Source organism: Aedes aegypti, chromosome 1, assembly GCF_002204515.2.
Source record: "Aedes aegypti strain LVP_AGWG chromosome 1, AaegL5.0 Primary Assembly, whole genome shotgun sequence".
NCBI classification, from domain to species: domain Eukaryota; kingdom Metazoa; phylum Arthropoda; class Insecta; order Diptera; family Culicidae; genus Aedes; species Aedes aegypti.
Genome location: NC_035107.1, coordinates 55,407,665 through 55,430,995, shown reverse-complemented (window position 1 = coordinate 55,430,995; position 23,331 = coordinate 55,407,665). Strand labels below are relative to the sequence as shown.

General features: G+C 38.7%; 1 protein-coding gene across 6 annotated transcripts in view; it reads right to left on the bottom strand.

Moving 5' to 3' along the window:
- The window catches only part of LOC5571798 (synaptic functional regulator FMR1), a 97,730-nt gene that overhangs the window by 38,674 nt on the left and 35,725 nt on the right, over window positions 1–23,331 (bottom strand). For 3 of the 6 annotated variants that reach the window (XM_021854009.1, XM_021854066.1, XM_021854254.1), the window contains 5 exons: window positions 10,324–10,471; window positions 10,090–10,239; window positions 9,893–10,039; window positions 5,356–5,569; window positions 4,930–5,289 (listed from right to left, as the gene is read on the bottom strand). In XM_021854009.1, the coding sequence (XP_021709701.1) occupies window positions 4,930–5,289; window positions 5,356–5,569; window positions 9,893–10,039; window positions 10,090–10,239; window positions 10,324–10,471 (1,019 nt within the window). The remainder of the gene's footprint in view (window positions 1–4,929; window positions 5,290–5,355; window positions 5,570–9,892; window positions 10,040–10,089; window positions 10,240–10,323; window positions 10,472–23,331) is intronic. The other 3 variants (XM_021854131.1, XM_021854182.1, XM_021854314.1) reach the window with 1 other exon arrangement.

Here is a 23,331-nt window from a genome sequence, read left to right as displayed (position 1 = left end):
GACTCGACGCAATCGCGCACCTCTACCGGCACCTCCGCACATGTAAAAACTTCTGCGATAATCCTGTGGTGTGAAAGAAATGCGCAATATTATTTTGATTTCAATCCTAACTTCATGACCCGTAGGCTCTACGCGTATGATTGTTCATTATTTAGGCTAAATATACCTGTTTATACCTGTACATCAGAAAAAAAAACGACTACGAATATCTTGCAGCGTAAAGTTTAAGTGATCAAATATTCATCCTCTCTTCGACCCTGCACTATAATAACCTCCTAATATAACGCCGAGCTAAAGATTCTTTCTAGCGTTACACAATCTGAACAAGAAACCATTTTCAAATACTTCCCATAATTTATGCGAAGCAAAACAGATTCCACTTTCTACGTAATGTAACCCAGCATAAACAGCTGCCCAACTCTCCAGACCAACGCCCTCCAAGATCCAAGGTGCTGCTGCCTTACGTTCAAAACTTCTTTCCTCAAAGTCTGTCTATCAATTCCGAACTCTATTGCATACTACAATACCAATCAGACCCTATTCCTGACAAGACACAGAGTCACAACCCCAATGTGATGGATTTAACCACAACCTTGTCATAACCCCTCTTACGTTTCGCTATCCTCGGAAGTCACCCATATTGATGCTTGGCAAAAAATATCAGTATTCAATCCACAAATCCCATATTACACCACATTACGTTGGTCCGTTTGGCGTCGCCGGTGGATACCTGTTCTGACATTCTTTTCTTTCAAACCCCATTTCAAGCCTGTCCCCCCACTTTATCAATAAGAATGTTGACGAATCACGATAATCTGAAGATCGTGACCAGAACGGAGGTAGGATTTATCACTAGGGACCAACCACCACCAGTGTGAATAGTCGTCGATAAAGCTGACAAAATAACGGTGACCATCCCATGACGCGGGCTCTATCGGTCCCCAGACATCGGAATGGATTCTTCCGAGTGGTCTCGTTGCTCTTTCGTGCTTTCCATCAAATGGTTCTCGACACATCTTACCTTGAACGCAAGCTTCACAAAATTGGAGCTTCTGAAGCTTAAAGTTCAGTCCTTTGGCCAAATCTTCCCGCACCATCATCTTCATACTATTCTCGGGCAGATGACATAGTCGCCTATGCCACAGATTTGCTGTCTCTGAACTGCACAAATTCGCTTCTTTCTCCGGGACTTCAATTTCAAGTTCATACAAGTTGCCTCGCAGATAGGCCGTCGCAATGGTTTTCCCGTTTAGCTTCAACGTTGCCACCTTGCTGTTGAACACCACTTCGACTCCTGCTTTTGCCAATTTATTTACTGACATCAAATTGTCCCGTAGACTTGGCACGTACAGAACGTCCTTCACATGCAATGAAACTCCAAGATTCCTTCATCCTGAGATCTCTCCTTCCTGCTTGGCTTCAAGAAATTGGCCATCCTTAGCTACGTTGATTATAATTGGCGATTGTACTGATTTGACGGATTTGGAATACGTTTTCTTGTTCACGAGATGAGCACTCGATCCAGAGTCCAACTTGAACACGATCTTCCCGACGCACTATGGCTTATCAGGTGGCCAATAATCAAAAAAATGATGTGCCCCAAATTTAAATTCTTGTTCGCCATTTCATTGTAAACATGTCTGCTAAGAAATACCTAAAATATTAGGGCATGATTTGCATTGCACACTAAGATATGAGATGCCAAAGTTGAGCCTATGGAGAAAAATTTGTTTTTATTAACAAAAACTATGGTTTACTCAAATGAATATAACTTTTTTTCTATAATACTTACGTAAAATGTTTTTACACCATTTGAAAGCTTACAAAAAATGCTTCCTAGAAACAATGAAAAAAATAAAAATAAGCTTCAAAATAGTGGCTTTTATGATGTTTTTTTTTATAAAGCGGTTTAAAAATCGAATAAGCTAATAGTTAACACATCGAGTACTTTTTGTCCCAAGTTGTCCCAGGCTGAAATTCAGTTCCAAGGGTACTTTGAGATGTAAACTAAAGGATCGTGAAGAATTCAGCTGCACAAATTTGCACTTTTTTAATTTAAGGCTTTTTAAATTTTTCCAAAATTTTTAACCATTTTCTATTGAAAACAGCTAAAAACTAATCCAGAAAATAACTGAATTTCGCTAAATCATTCATATTATCATTTCTATGTAAGTTTTAATATTTATAATGGTTTTCACAACGTTAATCGCATAAATGGCTCAAATGCATTATAAGTAACAAAGTTTAATATTTCGCGATAGGCCCTATTCAAAAGTTAGTCTCGAAAACTTGTTTTTGAAAATAAAACATCAAATTTGTATCATAAAAGTCATAAATACGACATGAGACAAAAATAAAATTTTTGGCCGCCAGTCTGTATGGAAACCGCCCATAGTGCGACGCTGTCTCGCTTAGTAACTGCACGGCCCGCCATAAACACCACTGGTTTAAAAGTACTTGCCGCATTTTCATTTCCTTTTGCTTTCTTGCCATCTTTCTTCATATGCACTCTTTTTCCGCAAGAATGACATTTTCCATTGAACCGGTTGCCTTTCTTCTGGTTATCGCCCATGAACGCTGCCGGTTTGTCTTCCACAGTATAGCTTCAATCGTTTCGTTTCGATTCTTCATCGATCAAACGGGTCTTCATCACTTCGTAGGTAAGTTCGTTCTCTGGTAAATTCTCTAAAGCCGTCACCAGAGCGTCGTATGATTCCGGAAGCGTTAACGCCAGAGACGAGCAAACACTTCCAACTTCTTCCAACTTCGATCCCGCCATGCGTAACTGACGAATCAAATCTTCAAACTCCAGCAGATGAGTCCGAACCGAGGCCGCCATCTTTCAGGTGTAATCTTGCAATTTGCTTCCTGATTAGGGTCTGCCTACCTGCTGATTTCTTCGCGAATGTATCCTCGAGACTTTTCCACATTGCTTTTGCTGTGTCCTTGTCCCGAATGCAGCCTAGGTACTCGTCTGCTACGAAGCCCACCAAAATCGCTTTGGCCTTCCTGTCCGTCTCGTGGAACCTTTGCCGCTTCCGCAGCTGTTACGGGTACATCCTTCACGATAGCGTCCCATACGTTCACCGACTCCAAATAGGTTTGAACACGAAATTGCCATACATCGTAGCCTTTACCAACGAATTGCTGAATTCCGTGAACCGCAGCTTCTTGACGGTGGTCGCCCATAACCTGTTGATGTTGCAGAACTTTGGAGACGAAGAACAAGACACGAATCTAACAGGAACAAAGTATAACAACCCTAAGTTGCTAGGTACAACTTACTCCAGGATACGGTTGTCAGGGACGTAGCAGGGTTGTTGAGATAGGGTTAGCGATTGCTTCGTTTTTCAACAGAGCTCAACTAACATAAGCGATTTCTCTTCATCGATCCTCTCTTTCGCCAATAACTTCGCCAAATTGAACGAATCTGTAATGTTGCTTGTTCATGAAGCAAGACCAACCCGGTGCTAGGCAGCCATGTTTTCGTGGTCAGCATTAAACTCGAGAGCAACAACGTACATTAGCCTAATCATATTAGGAAAATTTTCCTCTAGGGTAGAAGCACCAGTTTTGGTCATACGCCAAGTGTAGCCATAGTGGATTATACACCGTTTTACATAGCCAAACAGCATGAAACCTTTCGGATTGAGTAGATCACATTCCTATGATGGAGCTACATTCATTTACACGTCCAAATTGATTCAAAACATAAGAAAAACAATTCATTTTCCTTATAATTTTAACTCCCATACACCTAATTTGGCCAGGGTACTCCTAATTTGGCCACTCTCATGAGAAATCAATGCGATTGGCCAATTTAGGAACCGAAGTTAAATCTCTGGCCAAAACTGGTTCTGGTGGCCTATATCAACCAACAATATTTTCACAGCGAAAAATGGTTTTGGCTCAGTTTTGGTATTTTACATACATAATATGGATTGCTTGCATTTGACATATTTGTAGTAAAAATGCGGCTTCCCATTTAATTGTTATTGACATTTTCTCTTAGGCTGGCCAAAACCGGTGCTTTTACCCTAATAGTAAAATGTGTTTCTAGCTAATCACATCAACCCAAATTGAATTGCTGTACTGCAATCCAATAGTTTGCAACCGTTTGTTTGTTCGAATAACTGTTGTTATGCAAGAACAGATTTTTTTTGGAGAAAAAAATTTCGCCATCATCGATTGTTAGTCCTTAAACGGTTATTTGTTTACAAACATTGAGCTGTCAGTGGGAACCACTTCCCAGTGGGAACCATAGATGTTTGCTCGTTATTTTTCAATGGGGTTGTATGGGTAGTGTCAGGAGGTTGAGCAAGACGCTGTGATTTTTTACCCTACAGTATGACAAAATGTTACGAAAAGTGAAACAGTTTTCTGCAATAAGCCCTTATGAAGCCCTTATGAAAAATCAATGTCGAAATATGCTATATGTAACCTACTCAGGTTTTCGGTAATAGGTATATACTTTTAGATGATGTGACAACGTAATCGCTTTAGGCAAACGATACGCCACATTAATGGATGCTACAATACCATAAAACGCGATTTTTATGTAAATTTGGACTGTACGTATGAAAGAAAAAAAAGTATTGCCCAGGTCCCATATTTGTGTTTACAGGAAGTTGGATGTCTTTTCTACAACTTCTGTTGACCCAGTGGCGATCATTATTGTATCTCGCTCATTTTCGTCATTAAATAGAGAAGAATCGTAGCACATAATTAAACATTCATAAAAGAGTTTATTAACAAAAACAGATGTATAAAATCCAATATTGTGGTATTACTTCAAGCCACATTACTCAAATCAGAAAACTATGCCACTGAACACATTTGAATTTGACCAAGAGAGCATCCAAACAATGAATAAAATGGTATAAAAAGTTACACTTTCTCCTATCTACCACCAAACTTCGCGGTACCTACCCCTATCAACACTGTTCAGCTCTCGGTTGTTCTCCTTCTGGCTGTTCTCCACCTGGTCCGCCCAGCGATCTTCCTGGAACGGTTGTTGCTGCGGCTGTGACGACGTCGACGATGATGGTGGTGGCTGCTGCGAGGACGACGATTGCTGCTGACTGCCGCCGCCGGACTGACCTTGCGAAGATTTATTCCGATCGGACCGTTTGCTGTAGCCCCGTCGGTTACCGCGACCGCCGCCACCTTCGGAGTAAGTATTCCGTTGGTCACGGTCCCGGTCTCGGTCGCGGTCACGATCTCCTCCTCCGCCGCCACCTCCACCGCCTCCCCGTGGAGCATACTCATCGTCACCGGTATCTCGACGACCTGCACCGGAAGTTATGCATTGGAATCACAATCGAAATCTTACCATCAGCATTTCATTAAACTCACCTGAGTACCGGGGGTTATTACCGCGACCACCACGACCGCCACGACCACGCATGCCGCCACGGCCAGACCGGCCACCGCCATCCACGTCGCTACTGTACGCCCGATCTGACCGACGATTCATGGAAAAGTTCTGCATCGAACCCATCGTTGCTCCCTGAATCGCCCGCAACTGTTGATCGATTTCCAGCTTTTCCTGCCGCAGCTGTTCCACTTCCTATGCGCCAAAGACAAAACCAATTAGAAGTCGTTTCTCGACCTGAAATGCGGGGTTGTTACGAGAAGCCAATTTTCTGTGTCAGATTCGCCAAAATCGCGCGAATGTATTCAATCTTGGCGTTGATTGACGCTAACATTTATAACTAACTTTTCTAACGGTAACCTTGCACATTCCTCCAGGGATTCGACAAGAGATTCCTTCAAAGATTCCAACATGAAAATACCTACAGGTATTTCGCCAGGAGCTCCTGCAGAAATGTCTCCAGTAGTTTCTTCATAGATTCCTCCAGTAAAATCTTTACTGGAATTCTTCAAGGAATTTCTCCAAGGATTTCTCCAGGATCTGTTTCAGGAATGCTTATAGGAATATTCCGGAGACCTCTCCAGGGATTTTTCAATCAAGTTCTTTTTGCATTCCTTCAGAGTTTCCTTTAGAAAAGCTTCCAGATACTTCTCCAGGAATATCTCTACAAGGATTCTTGCAGATGTATTTTCAAGGCTTTCTCCAGGAATTACACTAGGACAATCTTTTCAAAGATTTCCTACGAGAATTCCTCCACAGATACATAAAAATATATCCCTCAGTAGTCCCCACGAGATCTGTCCAGGAACTATTCCGGATACTCTTCCGGGATTTCTCCACGGATCGCTCTGAGAATTCTACCAGGAATTCTATCATGAATGCCTCAAGTGATTCCTCAAGAATTTCCTCCACGAATTCTTGCAGAGTTCTTCTTCTTCTTTCTGGCGTTACGTCCCAACTGGGACAAAGCCTGCTTCTCAGCTTAGTGTTCTTATGAGTACTTCCACAGTTATTAACTGAGAGCTTTCTATGCCAATTGACCATTTTTGCATGTGTATATCGTGTGGCAGGTACGAAGATACTCTATGTCCTGGGATGTCGAGAAAATTTCCAACCCGAAAAGATCCTCGACTGGTGGGATTCGAACCCACGACCCTCAGCTTGGTCTTGCTGAATAGCTGCGCGTTTACCGCTACGGCTATCTGGGCCGTAGCGGTAACTCTTGCAGAGTTACCACCAGGAAAATTGCTACATGACTTATTCCAAGGATTTCTTCAGATAATCATCCAGGGAATCGCTAGGGATTTCCCCAGAGATTCGTTCTGAGCCTTCAAAAATCCTCCTGTTTTTTCAGAGAATGCTTTAGAAATCCTTTCTCCAAGAATAATTCAAGGCTTTTCCCCAGAAAAATCATAACAAGATATTTTGCAGGGATTTCTCTGAGGGTTTTCACACGCAAAATCTATACAGTGATTCTTCCTAGGATACCTCCAAGGATTCTCCAGGGATTCCTCCGGAGATGTCTCCAGGAGTCTTTCAGTAATTAACTTAATCTTTACAGGGATTTTTGCGGAGATTTCTCCAGCATTTTCTTCAGCAAATTGTTCCAGGGATGAGCTGGTAGAGAAATGACTATATATTTTCATGAAATACGCTTTTCATCCAGGCAGTCTTTATAATAAAAAAAAGCCGTTAAGAAAAAACTACGTTCCAGCAATTTCTTCAGGAATTCCTCCAGAGATTTCCTCGTGAATCCCTCCATAGGCTCCTAAAAGAATTTCTCCAGGGATTCTTCAGGAATTTAACCGGAGATTCATCTAGATTTCTATAGGTTCTCCAAGGGATTGCTTCAGGAAACCCTCTAGGAACTTATACAAAGATTTCTAAAAAATAAACTACTTCAAGAAAGAAGTTCCAGGAGGAATCTCTAAAAAAACAATTCGCGGAGGAAGCCCTGGAGGCATAGTTTGTCTTTTTGATGAAACACCTTGTGGAATTCATGGGTCAATCTCTGTAGCAAATTGTAGATGAATTCTTGGAGAAATCCCCGGATTGCCTAGAAAAATGCTTAGAATGATTCATGTGGCGATTTACTTGGATTCCTGAACGCAACTCTCAAGAAATCCCGTTAGGAATTCATGAAGTTGTTTCTTGTAGAATCCCTTGATGAATTTCTGGTATAATCTCCAGTAAAACTTTTAATAGAATTCCTGAAGCGAAATATCAGGAATAATTCCTAGATGAATTTCGAAATAATCCTCGTACAAATTGTAGTTATGAAACCTGGAGAAAGCCTTTACACATCTCTGCAGAAATCGCTGTAGAGATTTTCCTGGGGAATCTTCAGAGGAGTCTCTGGAAGAATATTAGGAAAATGCTTGAAGAAGCTTTGGCGAAATCTCTGGTAATACCTGCAGTAATTCCTGGAAAATGTCCCTAATCCTTGGAGACCATCATGTAGTCCCATCATGAGATAGCTCAAAATTTTTTATTTTTCATCCAGATCTAAACAGACACTATACCAAATACCAAACATAAATTTCTTCTTCTTGTTTCTGGGGTTACTTTAAGGAATTTTCCAGGTAGTCTTCCAGGCATTCCTTCAGAAATTTATTTAGATTCGTACTGACTTTCTAAAAAATCCTCCTGGGATTCTTTCAAGAATTCCTCTAGAAATTCCTCCCAAGATTACCCATCAAATCATCCTCTAGAAATGTTATCAGAAAATACCCATAGAATTTCCTAGCCTTCCTATGATTCATACAGGTAATTATTCAAAGATTCCTACAGGAATTTCTCCAGAGACTCCTCCAGGGATTCTTCAAGGAAAATCTTTACAGTTTTTCCTCCAGAGATCTACCCAGCAATTTCTTCAGGAATTTGTCCAATAATTACTCCAGAAAATGCTCTAACGCCATGGATTCTTCTAAAAATTGTTCCAGAGATTTTTTCAGGAATTCCGACAGAGATTTTCTTCGGGTATACATCCAGGTATTCATCCAGCGAGTTTCCAAGGGATCTTCCAGGAACTAGGCAAGGATTCCTCAAGGGACTCTCCCGGAGATTCTTCTAGAGATTACTCTAAGGATTCTTTCATGTAATACTACAGAGATTTCTCCATATTTTGTTCTAGAGAGGATCATCCAGGGATCTCTACGGATTACTCTAAGGCATCGTTTCTCAAACTTGGTTTTCGCAAACCTCCAACGTCTCATCAGCTCGCTTTTTGTATAATAGACAGGCGCGAGGCTCTGCAGGCTGGGTGTCACGAAAATCTAGTTTGGGAAGCGATGCCCTAAGGATTTCTTCATGAAATATTTCTAGAGGTTCAGTTAGTCCTCCAGGAAATTATCCAGAGTATTTTCAAAAAACTTCTTCAGTAAAGGAGTTCCTTTAGCAAATCCTGGAAAAATCTTGGACGAATCTCTGAAGTACAATTAGGGTAATTTCTGATTAAATCCTTGAAGGAATTCATGAGAGAGCCTCTAGAGGAATTTGTACAGGAATTTCCGGAGGCCAACAACGAATCTCTGTAAAAGTTTCTCGGGGAATTCCTGAAGGATTATTTGGAAAAACCTTTGGAGTGATTGATGAGGCGATTTTCTTAGAGATATCCCCGGTAAAGTTCTAGAAGGAAAATCTTGAAGTAATTTCTTGTAGAATCCCTTTCGAAGTTACTGAAGAAATTCCTGCTGGAATCCCAGGAGGAATCCCTGAAAAAACCACCGGAATAATCCCTGGAGAAATCTCAAGAGGTCTATCTGGGGAAACTTCTGCAAGTATGCTTGGAGGAATTTCTGCAAAAATCACTGGAGAAATGACAGGATTAATTCTTTAAAATCCCTGGAGTAATGTCTGGATAAAGTCAACAATTTGTATAGATTTTACAGGTCAAATCTTTAGAGATTCTCTGGAAAGATTCCTGGAGGATGCTCGATAAGAATATCAAGAGAAAACGTTTGAAGAATCCTTGTAGAAATCTCTGAAGGAATGCCTGGAATAATTGCTTGGAAAGCTCCTGGAGAATTCCTCGTAGAAATTCCTGGAGGAATCCCAGTAAAGATTATACTGTAGGAACCTATGGAGGAATTGCTGAAGGAACTTTTCGTATAAATCTCTGAAAAAAATTAAATAATAATAATTTTTATTTCTCGTCACTACCTCCTCGTTCCGGGATTGGATAATTTAAGCGCCTGCTGCCTTCCTAGGATATGGTAGTCATTTCGCAGGCTTCCTCTCCGGAATCGAACTCCTCGTTACCCGTTGCAATCATAGTAATCCTCTATACTACCATCAATAGTTGGTAGGGCATATATTTGAAAGATCTGTCGTCGGTGATCGAGGACGATTGGTTTGACTAATAATTTCATAGGTTCTACGAGGTTCCTGCATGTATTAACTCTAAATTTTCCCCAGTTATCCAAGTAACTAGTTAAATGATCTTGTAAATTATACCTGTTATACTGAACCTAATACGGTTTCGTAACAACCCTGGAAATGTAGCAAAAAAAACCTCACCTTTAAATGCACTAGATGATATTCGAGCAGCACTTTGGCGTTGGCGATGCTCTCGACCGTACCGACGAACACGAACGGTACCTGGCCCTCCTCCCGCGGGATGCTCGGTTCCGGCTCGTTGTCCCCCTCGATCTGCAATGAGACAGACTTTGCGAAAAGTTCAAAACAACAACAGCCGAAAATGTTCGTCGACAGACCTTAACGCGCACGACGCCGCTCTTGTCCACGATCTCCTGGATGATGCGCCCGTTCTTGCCGATCACCTTGCCGACGAGATTCCGCGGGACCTGCAGCGATTCCTCGCTGTACTCGAGCATGGCGCGGGCCTTCTTGACCGCTTCGTCAGTCTGCGGGGGAGAAAAAGGGCGAAATCAATCGAATTAGCGATGAGTTAAGTGGGGGTGGGACGTAGTGTGTAGAAATAACGTTACCTCTCCAGAAATTTTGAACGTGCAGGTGTTTTCCTCGAGCTCGATGTTTAGCACACCGTCCAGCTTGCGAGCCGTCTGGATGTTGGCACCGTGCGCGCCGATCGCCAGTCCCATCAGATCCTCTCGTACCTTGAACTCGTCCGTGAATCTGCAGATGGGAAGGAAGCGTTGCAGAAAGGCGGTTCTCAATGTTTGAATTATTTATGAACAGCACGACGTCAGAAGGAAATGAATGAACATGCAGCGTAATGTTTCGTAATGATTCCGGCTGGGATGGGTTGTGAGCACTACTTCAACATAAAATGAGCAACTAATGGGAAATGTTAGTTTCTAAGACTGCTCGCTACGGAAACTTTTAATAAAAAATAGGTACTACGGACAACAATTTTTTATCGCGATGTACCATCACCCCACAGTTATGGATCAATTCTCGAAAACTTATTCAAATATAAATTGACGCTTATTATTTTATTTATTTACTTGGTTTTACATCAATTATCTTGATAAAACCTCGCCAACAATATTTCGCCAATTCACTCGGTTCATGGCCGCTTCTCTCCATCCTCGACTGCGACCCATGCTCTCCAGGTCCTGGTGCACCTGGTCAATCCACCTAGCTCGCTGCGCCCCACGCCTTCTTGTTCCGATCGGATTCGTAGCAAACACCATCTTTACAGGGTTGTTGCCCGGCATTCTTGCAACATGCCCTGTCCATCGTATCCTTCCAGCTTTAGCTACCTTTACGATACTGGGTTCGCCGTAGAGTTGAGCGAGCTCGTGATTCATCCTTTGCCGCCACACGCCGTTCTCCTGCACGCCGCCGAAGATCGTCCTTAGCACTCGGCGTTCGAAAACCCCAAGAGCTTGCAAGTCCTCCTCGAGCATAGTCCACGTCTCATGTCCGTAGAGGACTACCGGTCTTATGAGCGTTTTGTACATCGTGCATTTGGTGCGGGGGTGAATCTTTCTTGACCGTAGTTTCTTCTGGAGCCCATAGTAGGCACGACTTCCACTGATGATGCGCCTTCGTATTACCCGACTAACGTTGTTGTCAGCCCTCAACAAGGATCCGAGGTAGACGAACTCGTTCACCACCTCGAAGGTATCTCCGTCTATCGTGACACTGCTTCCTAGGCGGGCCCTGTCGCGCTCAGTTCCGCCAACCAGCATGTACTTTGTTTTTGACGCATTCACCATTAGCCCGACTCTTGTTGCTTCGCGTTTAAGGCGGGTGAACAAATCTGCCACCGTTTCAAATTTTCTCTCAATAATGTCCATGTCGTCCGCGAAGCAAACAAATTGTCCGGATCTCGTGAAAATCGTGCCTCGACTGTTAAGTCCGGCTCTCCGCATGACACCTTCCAGCACAATATTGAACAACAGGCACGGAAGTCCATCGCCCTGTCGTAGTCCCCGCCAAAACTCGAACGAACTGGAGTGTTCGCCCGAGATCTTCACGCAGTTTTGTACACCGTCCATCGTTGCTCTGATCAATCTTGTGAGCTTCCCGGAAAAGCTGTTCTCGTCCATGATCTTCCACGGTCCACTCTACACGGTCGATACTGTCGTATACCGCATTGAAATCGATGAACAGATGGTGCGTAGGGACGTGGTACTCACGGCATTTCTGGAGGACTTGCCGCACGGAAAAGATCTGGTCCGTTGTCGAGCGGCCGTCGATGAAACCAGCTTGAAAATTTCCCACGAACTCGTTTGCTAAAGGTGATAGGCGACGGAAGAGAATCTGGGATAGCACTCTGTAGGCGGCGTTTAGGATGGTGATTGTACGATAATTTTCACACTCCAGCTTGTGGCCCGATATTGTAGATAGGCCTTGCTTTCACTCCTCCGGTAGCTGTTCCGTTTCCCAGATTCTGACTATCAGCCGATGCAGACAAGCGGCCAACCTGTCCGGGCCCATCTTGATGAGTTCGGCTCCGATACCATCCTTGTTGTCCTTGAGCTGTTGAATGGCATCCTTAACTTCCCCCATCGTGGGAGCTGGTTGGTTTCCACTGTCCGCTGTGCTGACGTAGCCATAGTTTTCGCTGTCCTGACCTTCTGTGCCTGTGTTCTCTTCGCCATTCAGGTGTTCTTAGTTGATATATTTAACAAATGTTTTCGATTAGCATATTTTCCTGACGAATGGAAAAATGCTAAGGTTGTACCAATTATAAAACCAGACAAAAATCCTGAAGCTTCTAGCTATCATCCAATCAGTTTGCTTTCATCCATCAGTAAACCTTTTGAAAAGGTTATTTTGAACAGAATGATGGTACAAATCAACGAAAATTCAATTTTTGCCAATGAACAGTTCGGATTCCGCCATGGACATTCGACCACTCATCAACTTTTACGTGTAATCACGGCTATTTGGCCTCAATGGAAGTTGATTCTCAATATCAGCTTCTATACTCGAATAGCCTAGATAGCCGTGTAGTGTCGGTAGCCGATTGCAACAAGGCTAGAAATAATACTTCGGATTGCCTGTTCCGGTGGTATAAGTCCATCATACAGGTGGGTGGCCCCTAATTCATGGTGTCATGCGGCTAAAAGCATACCGTGCCTAGGAATGAATGGTTAGGGGGGTCAAAAGAAACCTAACCGTGAACGGTGCCTGTGGAGTACCGGGGCGCCCTCCACAGTACTATGCCCTTACTGTGCTACCCGGAGCAATGGCGCAGTTGACCTTGTACTTCTCCGAAATAATCGGCTACTCATATTTAGCCTCAAATCAGAGGCTTGATACGAGTGGGAGCATGTTAATGCAATATGAATCGTATAAAAATATCCAGGTGAACCTTCACCATGCAAAGGGCGTATCAGCAGTGCTCAGCAGAAGGTTTACCAAGGAAAATATCAATGTGCTCTGTCGTTCATTTTGTCAACTACTGTAATAAAAATAAAACACAATTTATAATAGGGTGCGATGCAAATGCCCATCATACAATTTGGAACAGCACCGATATTAATAAAAGAGGAGAAGATCTTTTAAACTACATGTCGTCTAACAAGATAGACATATGTAATAGAGGTGATTCTCCTACTTTTGTAAACTCTATCCGACAAGAGGTTATTGATCTCACGATCTGTAGCGACCTGCGATCGGAGAAGATTGTGAACTGGCATGTTTCTGATGAAGAATCATTGTCAGATCATAAACAAAAACCGGTTCGATTTTAAAGCTGGATCAGAAATAACAGAAAGCTATAGAAAACCCAAAGAAACCCAATTGGGATCTCTATCGTTTTCATTTAACGAATAAGAATTCGTATAACGGTGAACAGTTCACGACTGTTTTACAGCCGTTTAACAGGGATGTGCTTTGGTGGAATGACAAGCTGGCAGGATTGAGGAAGAAATCCTGGCGGTTGTTCAATAGAGCAAAGATCGCTTTAGATTGGGTGGAATACAAAAAAAGCCCTAACCGAATACACCAGAGAACTAAGGCACGCCAAACGTAAGGACTGGAGACGGGTATGTGAAAGCATAAACAACGCTTCTGCAGCTGCAAGGCTGCACAAGGTCCTTTCAAAAGACCATTCAAATGGTCTAGGTAGCCTTAAAAAAGAAGGCGGCACTTATACTGTTGACTCTTCTGAAACACTGGAAGTAATGATGAGAACTCATTTCCCTGAATCGATCCCATATTCAGATGAAGAACAGGTCTCAGATGAGGCAAGACATGTATGGTCGATAAATGCATATCAGAAAGCTTGTGAAATCCTCACGCCTTCGAGGGTCGAATGGGCATTGAGTTCTTTTCAGCCTTTCGAATCTACCGGGAAAGATTATATTTTCCCAGGCTTACTGCAACAAGGAAAAGAGACGCTTTGTCCGCTCTTAACCGAAATATTCAAAGCAAGTGTTGCGCTTTCATATATTCCAAACGCGTGGCAAAAGGTTCGAGTTGTTTTTATTCCCAAAGCTGGAAGAAAGGATAAAACAACTCTCAAAGCTTTTAGACCCATAAGCCTTTCCTCTGTTCTTTTAAAGACAATGGAAAACTAATTGATGACTTCTTCAAGTCAACAAGTTTAATAGAAATGCCTCTTTGTAAATACCAATTTGCGTATCAATCAGGTAAATCTACTATTACGGCGCTGCAGTCACTGGTAAATAAAATCAAGAAATCTCTTGAAGCCAAAGAAAAAGCCGTGGTTGCTTTTCTCGATATTAAAGGAGCTTTCGATAATGCATCCTATAGCCTCAGGGCTGGTAACAAAAATGGGCACCGAAAAGAGTTATTTTAGTGACCAGATTTGAGAAATAAGTGACTAAAAAGTGACTTTCGATTTTCGAAAAAGTGACTAAAAGTGACTTGAAAATCAAGTCATAATCAATTTTATTTCAATTCTAGTATACTGTTTTACGATCAATATCAAATATGATAGGGAATATTCCTTATGATCTTCTGCAGGTAGTATGTCTAGTTGAGTACCATATTTGGACATTTTTATTGTGCTTCCAAAATTACAAGATATTGCCTACATTTGTTTTAAACTTCATTGTTAATATTTTTGTACATAATCCTTTTTTAGCAGATTTTCAATCTTTTCAAAATTTTGTGTCTTTAATATTACCAAAGTATATTATTTTGTAAATTTTAATAAGAATTTGGAACATTTATAAAATTAAAATTTTTGTCATTTCACATTTCCATTTAAACTCCAGCTCTTCTACCTCATAAAATCAATATTTTTATGCATTAATCAATATTTCAAATAAAATATGATGACAGAAAATCGGATTTGAATGTAATACTGCTTAAAACCGCGTCCTTCAAACGACGACTAAGGAAGAACAAATGGTTGATATAAGCCTGGATGACAATGAAGTTTTTTATCAGTAAGTTTAATGGGAGGTACGTGTGGTCGAATTCACATTCTAAGACTTCCTCGTGAAATTACGACAAGTATCTGCTCGTTTTGCCGTAAATTTCTTATTATTCCGAAGACCTCTTCATGGGTCTGTTATGTGATTTTTCCGAACTTTTTATGTAATTCTTTTAAGAATCGTTTAGATACCTTCATGAATTCAATCTGTTTTCTTTTTTATACAAAATATATCCAAATTATATCAATATTTGTTACAAATAACAAATTTTGTTCAATTTTTGTTAGAAGCACTTTGAGGTGACGGAGGAAATTATAACACAATTAAAACAAAATCAGTTATAATAACAAAAGCTATTTCAAATTTGCTTCATTTTAAAACTGAATTATTCCACAATTTGTTAAAAAAAATATAGGAAAGAAAATTACAAATTTTGTTATAATTCAGTAATGGAATACAACTAAATTAGTTATATTTTCGTTTGATTTAAAACATAATGTGTAATATTTTTGCTTAGATTATAACAGATTTTGTATCAATTTTGTTCAGTGTGGAAGGAATTGTATTATATTTTTTTGTTATTTTAACTACTAACCCGCCAAAATTATAACATATTTTGTTCGAAAAAATGCGCTAACTGGTAAATCACTAATCTGTTACAACCCTTTTGCAATCCACTAGTTGGGTTGTCTTCAGGGAAATGTCAAGAAAAAAATAATATTTATTTGTGAAAAATTTTGAAAAATCCGCGAAGAATTTCTAGAAAAATCCTAGTGTAATTTCTAATGAAACTTGTGTGAGTAATAATGATGAATACCTACGATGATCTCTGAAAGATCTCTTGGATTCTTGAAGAATATATTTCATGGTAAATTATTATACTAATAAAAAATGCTGGAGAAATTTCTATAGGAATCTAATGATGAACCGTAGATGCCATTAATCGAGGAATTCTTGGAAAAGATTTTATCCAAAAATACCTTGAACTTGCTTAACTAGCTTGAGCAATTCCGCAGAGTAATTGTGGATGAATTTTTGAGAGAATCCTTATACACTGAGAGGCAAAATAAAGTGCCCACCTCACCAGTTTTCGATTTTCTCTCATTGATTTGGTTCAAATTAAAGTTAACACACTTAAATCTTTTTTGATATTATATTTTTGATATTCTTTTAAAGTTGCACTTACGAAATTTTGATGAAAAAAAGAATTTTACTCAAAGAAAAAGAAAATCAATTTGTATTGAAAAAATAATAGTGACAAAATAAAGTGCCCACTTCCTTCTTAACCCCAGAAAAGATGATGTAAGAAAAATAAAGAGCAATTTAATAGTTAATGTGTCCTCCTTTGGCCTTAAGGACTTGCTGGAGGCTCCGGTCTTGACGGATTAAACCTCTGGAATGGCCTCCACAAAGCCCAGACCTCAACCCAATCGAGAATTTGTGGGCGATTCTCGATGGCAGGGTTGACAAAACCAACAAAAATAATTATTTTGAGGCCTTGGAGCGCGCCTGGGAAGAACTTGAGACGAGACTCGCGAAGACGGTCTTCTTTTTCTGTGATTGCTGAGTTTTTTCTTATTGCACTTTGTGTTTTTAACAATTATACGCATGCTGTTCAAATCCTCACATGAACCTCTCAGCAAAACATGATTGAGTTTGCATCACATCGAATCATAAATAGCCGTTTGAGTGAAATTTCATGCCAGCAAACGTATCAGACATTAGAAATAATTAATCTTCTGCTTAGATTTATCAGCAACTTTGGAAAAAACTGCTCCGCTGACTGAGATTTTCAATAACAATTTACTTTGAACACAATACTTTTCACTTTTTCAGCCATAAAAACGGTGGGCTGCATTTGACGTTTCGTGAGAGGGGAAACTGGGCTGCATATGACGTTGATATTTTTCCTCTTCGCGAGTCTCTCTCAGGGGAGAACTAGAACCACAACACCTACAAAATCTGGTGAAAAGCATGCCGAAGCGCCTCCAGCAAGTCGTTAAGGCCAAAGGAGGACACATTAACTATTAAATTGCTTTTTATTTTTTCTTAAATCATCTTTTCTGGGGTCAAGAAGGAAGTGGGCACTTTATTTTGTCACTATTTTTTTTCAATACAAATTGATTTTCTTTTTCTTCAAGTTAAATTCTTTTTTTATCAAATTTTCGTAAGTGCAATTTTAAAAGAATATCAAAAACAAAATAGCAAAAAAGATTTAAGTGTGTTAACTTTAATTTTAACCAAATCAATGAGAGAAATTCGAAAACTGGTAAGGTGGGCACTTTATTTTGCCTATCAGTGTATAAATGCCTGGATTAAATATAAAAAGACGTAGGAATTATTGTAGGGTTTCTTGTAAAAATGTCCATTTTTTTTTTTTTTTTTGAAAACTCTGCAATAAACCTTTTGGGAAGAACTTTTGTAAGACCTGCGGTAAGAATCTTAGAAGTGACGCTTGGAGAAATCTGTGAAAGAGTCAGTGGAAAGACATCTGGAGGAAATACTGAGATTTTTTCTTCAGAGTAATCTCTGTGCAAATTACTGGAGATAGTAGCGTAGGAATGCTCTAAAATGTTTAGTACCAAATTCAGAAGAAATTCCTCTAAGCTTCTATTGAAAAACTGGTGGCCTTCCTGGAGGAGTTCTTGAAATTATTCCAGAAGGAATCTCTGGATAAATAGTTACGTAATAGTCTCTGAAGGTTTCTCTGGAGCCTCTAGAATGTTGCACCAGAATTCACTGCAAGCAGATTAACTATCTCTTTCCGACGACTTCAATCGACATTTTCTTTATGAAAAAGCGTTTTTATAAAAAGTAATTCAATAAACAATGTTTCAAATAGTCTACTTTTTCAAAACCAGACTAAAATTTTGTGGTTGTTTTGCAACAGTAAATTGATTGATTACCAATAGTTTTACAATTCAAAAAGTTAGTTGACTTTGGAAAGTATAGAAATAATCTAATAGTATTCCTCTGGTTCGGTTTGTTCAAGTTCGTCGAAAATGATGGAGCTCTGGAGCTACCATGGAACAGACAAGGTTAAGGCAAAAAAGTGGCTGTAGATACCATATTGATTATAATATCTTTGGAGACCTTAACTAAAAATAAACACTTTTTAGAGATATGCATTTCCAAGCCTTAAAAAAGATCTGCTTTCCTGAAAATATACTATTTTTCGTTTCTGTTGTAAGCTTTAATCTTTTCCTATAAAATGAGAATCGTACTTGCCTTTTCCATTTTTGCAATTCTAAGTCCTACTTCCTTATTTAAACAAGTCTTATTCGGAATAATAAAAATTACTAATAAATAATTGACTGAATATCTCAAGTAGTGTTGTAATAGCGGTGCAGCCGAAAGTTTTTTTAATTGAACAAATTTTGTTTAGAAAAAGGACATATTCTGCCATAATAATTACTGGTTCGAAGTAATTTTCCTGCATATAGCCGGAATCCGTTGATAATTCCAGGTTGAATAAAATTCCCTGATAATTCCAGGTTTTACCAGGTAGTAGACACCCTGCTAACTTAAAACTTAGCTTAAATTAAACAGGCCGATTCATAATTTTCTCCCGAAAATTTACCGTGAACGTACCATATTTGACGCGGGTCCAAACTTGACGCATTTTCTAATTATTTTTATTATAAATTAATTCTAGTTCAGAATAGCATTCAAAAATTTATTCCTTAAGCTTCATTTACATGTTATTGTAAGATTTCAATCAAAAAAAGTTTATTTTTTATTAATAATAGGCAAAAATACAAATTATTGGAAAATGCATCCGACAAGTGCGTCATTTTTTTCATTCCTTAGTGAATGTGCTAAATATTGTTAATCAATTTTCATGCAAATATTGTGCTGTTTTACAGCAATATCATCAACAACAGTCAGTAATATTCTTTTATTCATAAATTGACGTCGAAATTTTTCTATTTTTAAGGTTTAAGACATATTTTTGTATGAAAATCTTGTGCGTCAAATTAGGCACACAATGTTCCTAATTATTTGTTGTTTTGTTCAGCATGTATTGTTGAATCGAAAATAGGAAAAGAAATATTTATGGTGATTGTATTCAACAAAACCGTCCTCAGAACAACCCAATGCTTTATGTAATCACATGTAAAGGGTCATCCATAGATTACGTCACGTTTTTGGGAAGAGGAGGAGGTTCAGAGAAACGCAACGATTCATACTAAATATTCGCACTTTTCATAAAATAAATGTGGCCAAGGTTGAGAGGGGTTGAAAATTGAACAATTTATCGCGGTTTATGGACGTCCCCTAATGTTTCAAGGAAGCTTCAATAAATGCGTCAGGAGGAGGTGAGGTGTAGGTTCAATGGTTTGTTTCGTATAATTTATACAATAGGGGGTGTCCATGAGATACGTGTCACAAAAAATACCATTTTCTAGAAAAAAAAAACCGCCCATCCGCCCTACGTCACACTTTTTATATGGAGCCTTCAAAAAATTTATATGATTCGTCACATCTTGCAGAACACCTCCTACACCCTAATAACATGACGTACTTTATGGATGACCCCATATATGGTTCTCGAACTATTTCGAGGCCCATACTGCCGTTATTTCTACGCATATTTGTCCCGCGGTCTATAAGGGTGACATAGAACATGGGACAAGTAGGCGTAGTTCACGTGTTATAAGTAACGAAAATTCTCAAACGGACATTTTTTGAACCGGTTGTTTTCGTTCTAGTTTTTGACCAATTTGTCCTTATTTTAGCAACTACCTTTCCCGTTCCAGCGCAACGTAGTTTTCAAACCTTTCCTTTGTCTGATATCGCGTCGAAAATACATTAAACTAAACAACAATGCTTAACTATGGATTGAACTCAATCGCCGGTTTTATTTTCTACACTAACTAAACGCATAGCAAAAGTACTACCGGATGACGTCATTCAAAACTTTTTCCAAAGTTAACTTTTATGTCCACTCTAAAGCACTTTTTTCAATTAATTGAACTATTGAATACTGAATCTCTTGTATATTTTAAACTTTAGCAATTATTTGTAAGCTAATGTGTTCCACAAAAAGTCAATCCAGGGCTGGTAGCAGTTGGACAGCAAAATAATAGTGACTTTAGTGACCAAAACGATCAAAATAGTGACCAAAAAGTGACCTAGAAGTGTCTTCAAAATTACAAGTATTAGTTATTAAAATGACTAGAAATGAAAATACGTTATATGTGTAGCCAATCTACATATTGGGTGAATTTAGAATGTAAAGAACTGCAGTAATTTCAAATCTTAAGCAATAAGCTATCCGGAATGAGACAAAAAGATGGCTCATTGAAGATTTCACATACCATTTTTTACGAGACGATCATTAACTTAATATAGGTTACTATTTTATATTTCTGATTTCAGTCGAAAAAAAAATCAAATACATGAACTATGGTACATGTGATAGAATGTTTAGAATAATTCCTGTTCATGATGAACTAACAGGTAAAATTCATTAATTGTGGAATAAATCGGTGGAAAAATGTTGGTTGAAGACAAAACTGTGGTGAAAATCGTGAATTTATTTCAAAGTATTCTGAAAAAAAAAAATCCTTACAGAATTACAAGTTCAAAAACGAACGAAATATTAACACTCAAGCTAAATTTTCGACAGAATTTCTGTAAAGTTAAACCATTTCTTCCAAATAAACAACGGTAACTCTAGAACACAACTGATTATTGGCGAACAAACCAAATTCGATGAATGTCTTGCATAAAGATTTAGAAAATAATTCCATGCATACTTAAAATGTTTATATTTCAATTGATCGTTTCAATAACTAAATTAGGTTTTGAAAACAATCATATCACTCAGTGGTGACTGAGACCACACGTTTTATCTGATCTACAACCCTTAAAATGACTAATTTTAAATACTTAGATCATAAAGCAAACAATAAACTATAGAAATCGCATATGTTTTACTCATATGAGTTGCTCCATAAACAGGTGGATTTGATGTTAGGGAATAGTCACTGATATCATCTTTAATTAATTATTATCGTCTCATAATGGTCAAGAATTCATTAGAGTAACGTGTTTTTTGTATAGAAAGAGTTGACCATAGTCATGTATAAAACTGCCAAAAGGTAATCAATGAAAACATGTATAGTTTATATGTTGGAATATCTAATGTAATATCTGCAATGGTTCCTAGCAAAACTAGTACTTGCTATTGAAATCCTGGACGAGTTTATGACAAACTTTTTGAATTTTTGTTGTTATTTGTAATCGTCTTTGGCTTATTATAGTATATTATAGTATATTATAGTATATAGGCATATAGTGGAGTTTTGATGATGTTCTTTCAGGAGGCAGGTTAAGGATTCCTTCTATAGCCGTAGATTACTGCAGAAAGTTCACTGGTAATTTATTCAGCACGTCTGTTAGATATTAGTCCTGCGTTGTGTCAAAATTTATCCAAATATTTCGGACAAAAATTTCTTCCCGAAGTCGCTTCCTAAGTTTTGCCAATATCTTCTCCAAAACTTTTCTCAGGAAATTTTTACATTTTCCGTTGGAAATGTCTAGGGAATATTCACCTGAATTCTTCCAGAAAGTTAGTCGGAAGTCTCTATTTTCTTGAGTCAAGAATCTTAACACTTTGATTTCAAAATCACACTTTAGTTGCCCTGATAATGATAAATATCCATTTCTTGTTGATTATGTTTGAAGAGCTATCCCTGTCTAAGATTTCATTATCATCTGATCACAAAAAAAGTGACTTTAGTGACCATTTTCCTGAAAATAGTGACTTTAGTGACTTTTTGTCGAAAATAGTGACTTTTTAGTGACCAGGTCGAAAAAAGTGACCAAGTCACTAAAAAGTGACTTACTACCAGCCCTGTCAATCAAACATGAAGAAAAAAACGTTTAATATTTTTTTACTGATTTTTCCCTAATTCTATAATAGTTGAGCTAGCATGTGTTCAAATTTCAACAAAATCGGAAAGATTTAGACGATTTGACAAGTGTTTGAATTTAGAATTTTCTTAACCGCGTCAAATATGGTACGTCCACGGTAGCTCAAAATAGTGGAAAAAAGTGACTTTAGTTGAAATGGCTTCAAAAAAGAGACTTTAAAGTGACTGGCCTTAAAAAAGTGACCAAGTCACTAAAAAGTGACTCGCTACCAGCCTTGGCTCTATGAGTTCAGCCTTGGAAGCAAGGGGCTTGGATAAAAATGTTATCGAATGGTTTATGACTATGCTCAAGCATCGGACAATTTCTGCTGATCTAGGAGTTGCGCAAATATCTATAAGATCTACTAAGGGATGTCCTCAAGGAGGAGTGTTATCGCCCTTACTGTGGTCTCTTGTAGTAGACGAACTCCTAAGAAATCTAAAAGATCAAGGTTATGAGGTAATTGGATATGCTGATGATGAAGCCATCTTGGTTCGTGGAAAGTTTGATAACACGATTTCCGATCGGTTGCAAACTGCGCTAACAATTACTCTCAAATGGTGTAGAAAAGAGGGGTTAAACCTAAACCCTTCAAAAACTATTATCGTGCCTTTTACCAGAAGGAAAAGGGTAAAGCTTATACAGCCTTCTTTGAATGGAGTTCAAATTCAAATTTCGGAAGAAGTTAAACACCTTGGGGTTACTTTGGATAATAAATTGCACTCAAACTCTCATCTGAACAACATCATAAGTAAGGCTACTAATGTCCTATGGGTCTGCAAAAAAGCCCAAATTTTCAGGCCAGCCATGTTGTATGCTGTACCAATATGGACTAGCTGTTGTAATACCAGGAAGGAAGCTCTGCAGAGAATTTAAAATAAAATTTTGGAAATGATTCTGAAGCTTCCTCCCTGGTATAGTACCAATGAGTTACATAGAATATCCAATGTTGAAGCTTTGGAACAAATGTCAAATAAAATAATTAATTATTTCAGGCAAAAATCGTTACAATCTTCTATTACCACGATTAATGCGTTATATGTTTAGGTTAAGTACATTGAAAACATGTTTTTTTCTTTTATAACCAGGTGAAATCAACTCACCTGTAAAAAATCTAAACTGCTACGGCAAATGAAATGTAATATGTTGTTAACAAAATGTTAAAAAAATCTCAAATTTGTTTTACCAAATTATCCTAATTTGGTAAAATAGTAGTCTAACACAGAACACCTAGATATAAGAAATGAATGT